Source organism: Pyrgilauda ruficollis, unplaced genomic scaffold (genome assembly GCF_017590135.1).
Source record: "Pyrgilauda ruficollis isolate IOZ18807 unplaced genomic scaffold, ASM1759013v1 scaffold7, whole genome shotgun sequence".
NCBI classification, from domain to species: Eukaryota; Metazoa; Chordata; class Aves; order Passeriformes; family Passeridae; genus Pyrgilauda; species Pyrgilauda ruficollis.
Window position 1 is genome coordinate 10,257,497 of NW_024528821.1, and position 12,280 is coordinate 10,269,776.

Consider the following 12,280-nt stretch of genomic DNA (forward strand, 5'->3'; position numbering starts at 1 on the left):
CAGGCCAGAAATGTGCCAAGGATTCCATGGAACCAAGACAATCCACTGGAAGTGATATGACTTTCTTCAGTAAATTTGATTGGAGGTATGTTTATAGTATAAAGCAAAAGAGAGATGAGAATCAGCTCATTTTGTACAGCTCCTCTTCATTCCCTGACAGCCCTTCCTGCTAAAAGGCTTGTGAACAAGAAACTTTTCTTATAGTCGGTAGAAAATAGCAAGGCCTCTGATGCTAAAATTTATCCTCTGGGCTCTGAGCTGGGTCTCCTGTTGTTCCATCTCATTACACATGTACAAGGTTAGAAGGTAAAGGAGGAGAAAAATGGTTGTGAAAAGCAAAAATTCCAAATAGTCAGGTCTATTCCAATTGCTGTGCTCAGGGGAAATCCAATGCACAGTTTCAGTTATTAGCTGGCCAAGGACCAACAGGGGAACTTGCACCTGTTTTGTGAGTTCCCCAAAATTACAGTAATTGTTTTTATTTTAGAAAATAGAAAAAATAGTTCAATAAAAGCAATGATATGTTGAAATTGTACCTGGGGAATATCCTGCCTAAAAGAGCTCTTTTAATTTGCAATACATTTGGTATCTAAACTGCTTGAATTTTAACTTTGTCAGTATTTGTCTGTAATTTGAAATTACTCTGATGTTTATTAGTTTGATTAGTTTGATCTGAAACACATGCCTCTGTTACAAACTATTGATTTGTGCATCACCTTTTAGCCAAGTAGGTTAATTGAATGGTGCTTGGGTAATTATTTCAGATGCAATCTCTGTCTCATATTTGCCTTCAAAGAGCTGATGGAATTGTTTGACATTTAGCCAAGACATTTCCTAAAACTGGAGCTTGAGCACTGGGGCTGTGGAACTGATGTGGAGGCTAAAGGTACATTTTGAAGAAACTTTGTTTGTTTCCTCTTCAGCCAAAGTAAACAAACCAAAGGCCAGGTCTGGCTTCCACTAGAGTTCGTGTGATTTTTCCATTTTTTAAACAGTTGGCTATTGGATTACTGATGTTTTGGGAACATTGGGCACCATTGTAATAGCACAGAGAGCAGGGACTGTCCAAAAGAAAGGTGTGTTGCTTTCCCTGCTGCAGAGCTGCTGAGATCAGCTGAGCACAGAACCACAGGTCAGAGGCTCAGACAAGGCTGAATAGTTTGGTGTATTCAGGAATAGAAGTAAAACACCTGCAAGCATCTACTCAGTAATCATACAGGATTCTCCTAACTCTTCCATTTGTAAAGAAAAGCAAATGACAAAACTCTTTACTTCCAGCTGGAAGTAAATTGTTCTTCACTGGAAAATGATTCCTTAAAAAGTCACGGGTACATTTGGCCTGGAGAAATATTACTAACATTTGATTGATGTTAAGAGCTCCCACAAACCAGTTTTAATTGTTGTGGGCTGCCTGCCAGGGCCCAGCATTCAGGCCTGAGCTGAACCCAAACTGAGCTCAGAATATGCTGCAAGCTGACCTAACAGTTTCAGAGAGCACAGAAACTGCAGTCCCAGCCCTGCAGGCCTCTCTCATCCCAGTGAACTCTGCACACAAGTTCTGTTAAATCTATCATGTGCCATAGTATAGCTAACATCTGTAGCTCATTCTGTAATTATTCACTTATAAAAGAAAATTAAGGAAAATTTACTTTAAATTTGCCTCTTCTCAAAGGATGTCTCTTTTTTGAAAGGGGAAAGTTATTGGAGGAGAAAAACCCCACAAATATGTTTACCTGGCCATATGCTTTACATACACATGGTCAGATTTTCTCAAGAGGTCAAATAATCCATTATTACCTAATGAAGTGAAGAGGATTTTAAAATTTCTTTAACAAGCAAATGTGGTGACACTTTGAACTGACCTGTTCTGAAAATTTATCCCCACTTGGGACTGCTTTGAAGGAGTAAAATGGACTTTGTACTTATCTCAGCATATCCCACTGGATACAATTCCCACTTCAATATATAGCAAGTCCTGTTTTTCTTTAAAAAACAAGGGAGGCATTTATCAGCATAGGAGTCATTGCATTCCTCCAGTTCTGGGATGGCAGAAATTTGAGGTGGAGTGGTCACAGTTGAGAGTCCCCATGGGACTGTAACAAGCACAGGTTCTGCCAGGTCCACCTTTTATACTGGGAACTGGCCAAACTAGGTTTTCTTAAGTCCACTGCAGTTTAGTGAATCCCAAATCCAGCTTTAGCATTAATTTTTTATCCATTCTGTAAGTCAAACATCTGAGACCTACTCCCAGTTCTCATTAAAATAACAGATCAAATCTTGGGAGTTCTCATTGAGCTCTTGCTCAGGCAAAACCCTCAAACACTGAGTCATGATCCAGTTTCCCAAGAATCCCATTAATCAGAGTCTGGATTTGGCCAGTGTCAGTCGCTTCCCTTGTTTTAGGAGACGTTTCATCACTGAGCTGATGCCAGAAATGTCAGAGTTCGCAGTGGCACAGAGCAAGGCTCATTTGAAACGCAGCCTGGCTGAGATGCAGCCTGTGTACATTTCTGCATAGGTCCTAATACAAAAGCGCATGACTGTCACATGAGGGGTCTGTGGGAAAATTGCACTCTTCGCCTTCCTGGAGATGGAATTCCATTTTCATTCAGTGGTCGTTCCTTGCCCAGTGTCAAACAATCGACAATAAAATCTATGCAGTTTGTCCATGATTCTGAAATTATTCAGTGTTTCGTTATTAATGCTAATTTATTTTAATCAATGGCTGTAAACAGAAGAAAATATGGCCTAACCCAGCTGGCTGAATACGTTTCTGAAATCCTGATACCTCCTTACTTCAGTAAAGATATTTTTAGGTTCTTTAGTAAATTTGACTGAAGTTCTAAAGCAGTCATTTCTAAGAATTACTCCACAGGAACAGGGAAATGCACAGCGCTGTTCGCTGTTCACCTGTGACTGCAGTTTCCTTTCCCGAGCCAGCGGTGCGGGAACCCCCCGCGCCGGGCCTGCCGCCGGCCGGAACGCTGCCAGCGCCCCGCGGCGGAGCGCTTTCGGCGAGGGACGCGCGGCCGGAAGCGGCGGAGCAGAGCACTTCCGGCGCCCTCCCGCCTCGCCGCCCCATGGCCGCGTCCGTGGTGAGTCCGGGCCGGGCCGGGAACCGCCGGGAACCGCGGCCTGGGGCCGGGGGAGCGCGGGGTGGCCGCCTCGGGAGGGTGCTGCGTGCGACAGGGCGGGCGCGGGAGCGCGGGGAGGCCGCCGGGAGTGTCCCGGCTCCGGGAGACGCGGAACGGGCAGGGCGGCAGCGCCTCGGCGCGGGCTGCGGGCAGGGGCCCTGCCAGCCTCCCGAGGGTCCCGGGGCAGCGCGGGGACCCGCGTGTGGTGGCCTCAGCCTCCTCGTACAGGGGCCTTAGGGCAGAGAGGAGCTCCGTGAGGCCGTCAGCAGCGGCCGGGTGCGTTGGAAAACTGCTTGGAGTTGCCGCCAGAGTCTTGGAGAAGTTGATTTTGGGGATGATTGGTTGGTTTTTTCAGTTGTGGCTTTCCTGTTAAAAGCTTGGAAGGAGGGTTTCTGGGTGAGGTGGTTGGACGGTGGAACCCGAAGGAAGTGTGACCGGCTCCATCCTCGGAGATGTCCAAACGTGGCAGGAGACGGGACAGAGCACTCGGCTCTCAGGTGGAGCCTGGAAGGTGGATCAGCCTTTGCAGTCAGCTCTGCTTTGGAGAGGGACTGGGACCAGATGGTCTCCAGAAGTTTATTCCAGCCTAAGTTGTTCACAGAGTTTAAATCTGTGTTGGTTATGGCTGTAAAAACTTGCAAAACCAACAGAGCTTATTTCCTGTTAGACTTCTGCTGCAGGTAGCCCAGGAGCTGGTTCCAGACTGTGGCACTTCTGCCCTCGCTCACAGACACGGCATGAGGGGAGCTGCAGGGGGGTGCTGCAGGCTGGGCAGGGTCTGTGCAGGGGGAGTGCTGCAGGCTGGGCAGGGTCTGTGCAGGGCATGGTGCTGCAGGCTGGGCAGGGTCTGTGCAGGGGGGGTGCTGCAGGCTGGGCAGGGTCTGTGCAGGGCATGGTGCTGCAGGCTGGGCAGGGTCTGTGCAGGGCATGGTGCTGCAGGCTGGGCAGGGTCTGTGCAGGGGAGCTGCCTGAGGGCTCCCCGGCCCTGCTCTCATCCAGGCAGAGCTGCAGTCACTGCTCCCGGGCACAGCTCTGGCACTCCTGTCTCCAGAGGGTCTCTGGGCACTTGCTGGCATTGGCAGTCCCTGTGGGGTTGGGAATTGCTGGGCAAGGTAGGAGGGTGAAGAGCACTTTGTGTCCGTGTGGGGGAGAGAAAAGATAGTGCACAGAAACATGCTTGGCTTTGTTGGATAAACAGGGATTATTTGATAGGCCTTGGTTTCTTTCCAGATTGGAGTTTCTCTGATTATGAATATTTCTTGTGCTAATACTGGAAGAATTCCTGGTGGTTCTGGAGAATGTTCAGTAAAAGCAGCCAAGAAAACACAAGGAGTGAAATTGTTCAGCACTGATTGAGTTGCAGATACTGAGAGTATAATACTGAAATAGGACAGTGATAAATAATAGCATTTTAAACAATTGATAAGAGAACCAAATGCAGGCTTGTGGATGTGTGGACAGGAAATTCAGAATCTGCTTTCCAGGATGTCCCAGTTCAGGGTCTGTAAGAGATCAAGGGCCAAACAGAAGAAAAAACTGAGCCATTAACCCAGTGAGATCACAGTGCAGTGGTGGGACAGCAAAGGCTGTTACCTGGGGATGAATGCAAGTAGAGAGGTGCAAGGAAAATGATGAGGTGTGAGGAGAAGTGTTTGGGTTTGACCTGTGGATACAGCACTGATCCATACTAGAAGGAATACATCCAGATGTTGTGTTCTCTCTCTTACTATACTTTATATTTCTCTATATAAAGGTATGTTAAAAAATGAGACTAGGATGGCAGTGTGATGGGTTCTTGCTAGTTGTCAGAAGTACCTGAATGAATCTTGTTCCTTAACTTTATTTCAGAACAGCCATCACAGCAACAACTGTTTTCCTTGAATAATTGTGTGGCCACGCTACCTGCAGCCAGCTGTAGCCCATTTTCCAATGTAAATATTTGCAATTTAAATACAATAAATATATCAGCATTCAAAACTAATGCTGAAACTGTCACCTGCCTAACAGCTGGTACTCCTGCAAGTAGAAAAGAAGCTTAGAATAAATGTCGACATTATTTGATGTCATCTTTTGGTGAAGGTAGAAAAGACCAGTCAAAGTGACTTGCAGGAGAAATTGAGTCAATTATTGGGTTGCATAACTAAAGAAATTTGATATTTCTTCCCTCCAGGATTTCAAAACCTATGTGGATCAAGCTTGTAGAGCTGCAGATGAGTTTGTCAACATTTACTATGAGACGATGGACAAGAGAAGAAGGGTATGTAGCTGTTTTGACAATAGTTAAAACTGTCCTGGCACTTTTTGTTTGCATTTCTGGGTGTCATTGCACAGAAAGCACCTGACACTGGTTACCATGTGCTGCACTGGCGAGGCAGAGCAGGGCAGCTGTTCTCAGGCTGCCCTGCAGAGCATTTTGTGCTGCTGTGCAGCCTTCCTATAAAAGGGGCTGTTCAGAAGTGCCTTAGACTGCTCGTGACCCTCGTTCAGTTGTGTGCAGCTGTGTCCTACAAGATTTGGTCAGTACAGGGCAGCAGAACTTGCTTTATTTTCCCTTGAGGTCAGGATTTAGCTTATTTTTCCCCAAACTTGTTTCATTAGCAGTTACCACTTTTGGTTCTGGGGTTTTTCTGAGTGCCTGAAGTTGAAGCAGTACAGCTGTGTTTGGCTCTGCAGGTCTTCCTGGACCACACAGATGTGGTACCATGTAACAAATGTTTTCACCAAAAGAGCCTTGGAGACCAGTCTTTGAATTTCAAATGTACTGCAGTTGCAATTTAATGTGTGAAAGTACCAACAGCCCCATGTCACTTCACAGTCACGTCACACATGAGTAGGTTGCACAGGGGTGTGTCAGCACCTTGAAGGAGAGTTGGGCAATTACTCAGCTGTGACAGCTTATGAAACATTTGGGAAGTTCTGGTATGCTACTGTCCTTTTCAAGTTCCACCTGTACCTTGTCTTGTTCACTTTTTTTTTTTTAACCTGAAATTATAATTTCCTGACCTAAACTGTGTTGTGTGGACATTTTCCCTCTCAGAAGAAAAAAAGAAAATCAGTGATAAACTTACTGAGGAAAGGTAGCACTGTCCTTTTGTTAGCATCCACTTCAGTTCTGTCATTACCTTTGTTAAAGGGATGTCATCAATACTTGAGATATGAGTCACTGTGCCACTCATAAAGGAAAATGTGTTTGTGAGTTTTAGTTCTTGGTCAGGAGCACTGGTTGTTAAAAGGAGCCACTGTTTCAGGAAGGCATTTTATCTGTCAAAGTAACAGAAGAAATCAGTAATTCACAGTGTAAGTTTTGTATGTTGTCTATTATATGTTTACATATTTTTCCTAAATGTGTATTTTCATAATCACTTAGGCTTTAACCAGACTATATTTGGACAAAGCAACATTAGTTTGGAATGGAAATGCAGTGTCTGGGCAAGAAGAACTAAATAAGTTTTTTGAAATGTTGCCATCAAGTGAGTTCCAGGTTAATGTGTTGGACTGCCAGCCTGTTCACGGTAAGGTTGTATTATAATTTACTTAGTTATTTTTCATTCTTTTATAACTATTGACAGTGAGCAATTACAATAGGGCTTAATAATTCCTTTGGAATAAGCTTAGAGAAAATACCAAGGGTTGAAATGTCAAGTTGTGCTTAAATAAAGCACAAATCAAGAGATGCAGCAATTATGCACTTTTTTTTCATGTCTGGGAAAATATTTTAAGGACTTTTTTTGTTTAGATCATATTCAGACGTGATCTATTTTCATGTATGGAAAAAGTCTGGCTTACCAGGTTATGTTGTGCTTGGGAGACCCCTATGGTGGCCTCTTGTACTGACCTGCACTATCATGTGAAACAAATGGTTATTAACTTGTATGTACTTTGGTTTCTTTACATCTAGAATAGGTGTTAAGTTCTTTAGATTTCTGATTTACAACTAAAGAAAGGCTTACATAATTGAGAAGTTAATAAATTGCTTCTAATGGACATTTTGGGAATATAAGTAAGGGAAAAGCCTGTGGTCAAACACACTTGCTTTGCTCTGCTGTGAAAAAGATATAATTTATAATAACTGGGGGGAAAAGTATATGCAAGTTGCTAAATATCTCTATGTGTGTATATCTCAAGTAATGAGAGCTCACTCTAAGCACAAATGGAGGTGTTTGTCAGTGCTCTAAAATGAAGAGCAGGAGATGAAAGTGGCAAAGCCATTGCCGAGCCGTGTTGGTGAAGCCACCGCTGTCTGTGTAGAAACGCTGCACCAGAGCTGCACTTCCCTGCCTGTACCCAGCTGTTAGCCTGGCGCAGTGTAACCAGAGTTGAACCAAGCTTCTGTGTGCATTTCCTGCCTCTTTACCTGCTAGTCTTTGTTTGAGTTGTTTTCTTCATCATTTCATACCTCCTTGTGAAGAGCAAGCTACTCAAGGCCAGACAACAGTCCTCGTGGTGACAAGTGGGACTGTCAAATTTGATGGGGATAAGCAGCGCTACTTCAATCAGAACTTCCTGCTGACGGCACAGGCCACCCCCACCAACACCGTGTGGAAGATCGCCGGGGACTGCTTCCGCTTCCAGGACTGGGCCAGTTAGCAGGGCCTGGCACGGGCAGTGACCTCTCATTTGGCACCACCAAGTCCACTGTGCAGGCAACTGTTCCCACGCAGGGAATGCACGCGCTCTTTGTGTTGCATCTGATGTTATGGACGGTCTACAGATGTTTCGGGGTTGATTCCAGTGACCACAGCTGTAGTAATAAAATGTGAGAGGTTGCTCGTGTTAGTTGAATTTAGTCAAGTGCTGAAGGCAGTGAGCTGTATTCGAATCATTCCTAAAATGCCTTACATGCAGCTGTGCTGCTACTGCTGAGTGCTCAAACTGTTCTGTTTGAACACAGAATCCTATTCATATACAATTCTGACCAAACGTAATTTTTTTCAACTTGAAAAGATCTGTTTTTACAGTATCATCTTCTCTCTTTTGAAGAAGATGCTTGTGGCATGAAGATGTAATTTTGAAAGCTCCCTACTCCCAGTTGTGAGAGGCTGGGAAGGATTGCTATGGTTTCTACTGTTAGTGAAAGGAGCAAATACAGCTCCTAAGTTTGTAATCTCTCAATCCATTGGAAAGGTAATGTTTACCTTCTCTGATGCCAAAGGACCATATATCTTTGGGTTTCCTTTCAGTCTGAGCTTCCCAGACTTTGGTTGTTAATTCCATGGATTCATATGTAGGGCATGCTGAATGATTCGGAGCTCCTGTGCCAATAACTCTTCACATGCATGTGAAGGACTTCAAACTGATTATTTTTCTTTTGAAGTCTTACCATGGCCTAGAAATAGGTCACATACATGATTTCTGTTAGCTTTAGTTCTGCATTCTGTTGCTATGAGGTTTGGATTATTTTTCTTATGTTAAGTCTGCAAGTTTTGAATCCTTTCTGTCTTTTCAAGAAACGTTGTAGTTAAAAGTGGCACTGAAAGTGTGCATTACTGTGAAGCCTTCAATTTTTCTCATCAGTACTGTTATTCAGAACAGGTGCTTGCATTATTTTCAATTGAGAACAGCAGCTCTGCACCGCTAACACTATCTTCCTCTCATGCAAATTTTTACTGTATTTTTTCATGTTCTTTTTAAAAATTGCCTTTAATTATTGATTCTCTGGGGGTTTTGTGTGTTTTGCTTTAAATTTGTAGTTTAAAGCTTCCAGCTGCTTTGAAACACTTTTCAAGACTGTAAGTTAAGAGAGTCCACCTTAACTTTGGAACTTAAGAGCAAATCTGAATATCAGCAGCTTTGTTTTAAACTGGTGCGTTTCTGTTTTAAGCTGAGTAAAACAAAAAAACAAACCCAAAATGTAGCTGTATAGCTGTAGCTGTATCCCTGAGCATACACGTGCTTGTAACTGAAAATACAGGAGGGGAGCTTGTAACTTTCACCATAACCTATGTTTCAATGACAGCAGCAGTCTGAAAGCAGTTACAACTGCAGCTCACTTGTTCAGTGACTTCAGTGGAGAAAACTGTGAAAATGAGCAATATCTCACTTGGGTAAAACATAAAGCATCTGTAGTTTGCGATGTAATCCCACAAACAATGGGACGTTTAGCTGAAATGAGTGGCTTTATTTCCTTTTCAGGCCCTCTAGTCTGTACACCAGTAAGTTAGAATTAGTAACCTGTCTCTGTTCAGAGGCTGTTTATGATTAGAACTATTGTGTACCTATTTTTTCAGGCTGAAGAATTTGAATTCCTGCAGAATAGTGCAAGAACAGAATTTTTGAAAACTGTAAATATTGTAAATACATTGTTATTTCTGTATGTAGTGAAGAAAGGATCATTCTATTTAATTACTGTTTGTTCTTAAGAGAATATGTGATGTTCATATATTTGTATTTCCTCTAGAAGACTGAAAAGAAAACATAACCTAAGCATGCCTGTAACTGGTACAGCATTGTTGAGCTGTGACACTGGCGTGGTGTATTCTACTGGCTGTTTAACTTGCTGTTGATTGTGTAAGTGGTGTTACAGATCTGCTTTGCATACACAAAACAGGTTTTGCCTTTTAAAATGCAGCAATGGGTGCAGCTGTGGCATTGGCTTGTTGGGCTTTGAAGGCGGTCACCAGAACACACACTTATCAGTACCTGATAAGCTTGTGCTGTGAATAAATACTTATTGGATATTTTTATCCAAGTTTGAATTTGTATAATAATTTTTAAGCTTTTTCTAGGCAGACTGGGAGATTCAAAATATATGAGGCAATGTTTCAATCAATCAGAGGTTATTCTCAATTTTTTTCATGCTATTTAATGCAAGCTGCTTTTAAGTCTGACTTTTGCAATTAATATTAAAAAAAACTGACCAAACAAAAGCCCCACCACTACCTGGAACATGACTGAGGAAGATAACTAAGTGGCCTAGCTGGACAGACCCAGTTAAAACTCCTACTTAGTAAGATCTGTACAAGGAGTAGGAGAGTGGGACTTGGTATGCATACCCAGGGGTTTTGTAGGGAAATCCCCTGGAACACAATTGCTTCAGGCTAGGGAGAGGTGCCAGTTACTCCTGCCTATTTCCATCATCTTCAATGAGGATCACTTGGGTGATTCAGTACTACCATAACTAGCTCTTGCTCTTTATAACTGAAAATGCTGGTTTGCAAAATATTTTTATTTATTATACCAAGTGAGAATGTAGCTAATAGAGTCAAGTGATGGTTTTACAATGGAGTAACTAATGGCACAAACAAAAAAAATCTCTGTTACTTAGCTCTGTGCTGCTTGTTAATATTCTGTGCTGAAATTAGCAGAAAACACACAAATGTTTTCATTTAATTCTGTACAAACCCATCCAGCTGGTTTAGTGTGACCATTGCTGACTCTACTGCAATACCCAAAATTTACAATGGGCATCTATAAAATGAATATGTTTGTGCTCCAAACACTGAACTGGAGTTAATGCTTCCATTTTTTCGTTCGAGACCAAATTACTCCTGTACAGCCAGTCAGTGAAACAAAGCCAGCTGAAGAGCTAAGCACTTCCACTATGAAATTGTAGCAACTGAAGACTTGAGAGATCTTCTCTTTTGTGTATGTTCCCTGTACTGTCTACAGCAGTCACTGCTTTTCTGTTGCTCTGTTCGTTTGGCATACTACAGTTCAGTTGATTTAAAATGCCTGTGTTGGAGAAAAGGGATTTGTACTGACGGTATGAATGGTTTGTTCTGATATGCCTGTGCTTCCTTAACCTGTCTGGAGAAAAGCACATTATAAAGAAATACTGTTTTATCAGTAAAATAACTTTCCACACTTGAATATATTTTGTATGTTTTTGAAATTGTTTGAGACCTCTTGTAAGATTAATTTTCAAAACTCAGAAAAACAACCAAACAAAAAAACAAACAAGAAAAAAAAACACCAAAAAACCCCCAAACCTACCCGTTACTCTACCTTTTTTTTCTTTTATTATTATTACTAGAAATTTTCATAGCTTGTTCTTGTGATATTAAAAGTGCAAGAAATAATTTGTGGCTTCCTTATCTTTACTACTTGTGTTGTAGGTCTGAGTTCTGATTGTTGCCGAGTGGTGCTGGGGCACTGCGGAACAGACTGGCAGCTCTGCCAGGGTAAAATGTGTCTGGAATAACCTATGGCAAATGCCTTGCTTCAGAAGCACTCTGAAGCAGGAAATGTTGAGGTGCCCAAAGTAACTATGTCAAATTAACACATCCCTGTAAGATTTACTAAAGACTGTTCTTCAACATATACCTGGATGAAGTCAGACAAAATTTGAGCCAGATCCTTGGGTTGTAAATATATTCACTGAGAGCATGTCGTGCTTCTGCTGTTTCTCTAAGAAGAATTACTGAAAGGAGAAATGCTTTTTGTGATAATTCCAGTGATTTATTCACTATTTTGCTGTTTAGAACATTAAATTACTGATGCACATTTGCTCAGTGTAGACAGCAGCTTTTAAATGCCAACAGTGCAAAGATGAAGATGCTCATGCAAGGTCAACAGTTGCATGGAAACTGATATTGTTCTAGAAATGTATTCTGGAAACACTACCAAATATATTGGAAGGTTCTTGCTGTATTTGAGGGTACAGATTTCAGTGAGGCTTTGCAGGCAGTTGCTCTTGGTCATGATCCTGAGCAAGGCTCTGACAGCTGATGCAGTGTAAAGATTTATGAGTGCTGGGAAAAATAAATCAGCTCAGACCAGAAGATGTTTTTGCAGATACGTTGAAAGTGGATCCAGAAACTGCTCTTTCAAAATTGCCACTGGGCTGAAGAAAAGAATATTAAAGTCTTCCTGGAAAAGTGAGCTTTTTTTTGTTCCTACCTGCAGAAAGGTAGGACATTGATAGCTGGGCTTACTCCTTCAGAAGACTGGGTTTAATAATATAAATAAATCTATCTTGCTACGCTTTGTGACTGAATGGACTACAGGCACTAAGGGACCATTTGGCCCTGCACCAGTAACATATGTGCCTTAGAATATTCTGGTGATGACAAAATTGTGTTGGATTGCAGTAGCTGATTTTTGTCTTCTTGCAGCCTGTTTCAGTTCCCAACCCCAGTGGGTTTGCATCTTTGTGGTTTTTCCAACCACTACCCAATGTATTGAACTTACTAAAACAAAAATAAATT

General features: G+C 42.4%; 1 protein-coding gene across 3 annotated transcripts in view; it reads left to right on the forward strand.

The window, feature by feature from the left end:
• Window positions 1–11,152, forward strand: part of NXT2 (nuclear transport factor 2 like export factor 2) — a 52,074-nt gene extending 40,922 nt beyond the window's left edge. For 2 of the 3 annotated variants that reach the window (XM_041485282.1, XM_041485283.1), the window contains 3 exons: window positions 5,305–5,391; window positions 6,502–6,646; window positions 7,543–11,152. In XM_041485282.1, coding sequence (XP_041341216.1) covers window positions 5,374–5,391; window positions 6,502–6,646; window positions 7,543–7,721 — 342 coding nt within the window. In that variant the 5' untranslated portion in view covers window positions 5,305–5,373 and the 3' untranslated portion in view covers window positions 7,722–11,152. Of the gene's footprint in view, window positions 1–2,914; window positions 3,096–5,304; window positions 5,392–6,501; window positions 6,647–7,542 lie in introns of those variants that run through there. The other variant, XM_041485281.1, reaches the window with a different exon arrangement.
• Window positions 11,153–12,280: the final 1,128 nt, after the last annotated feature.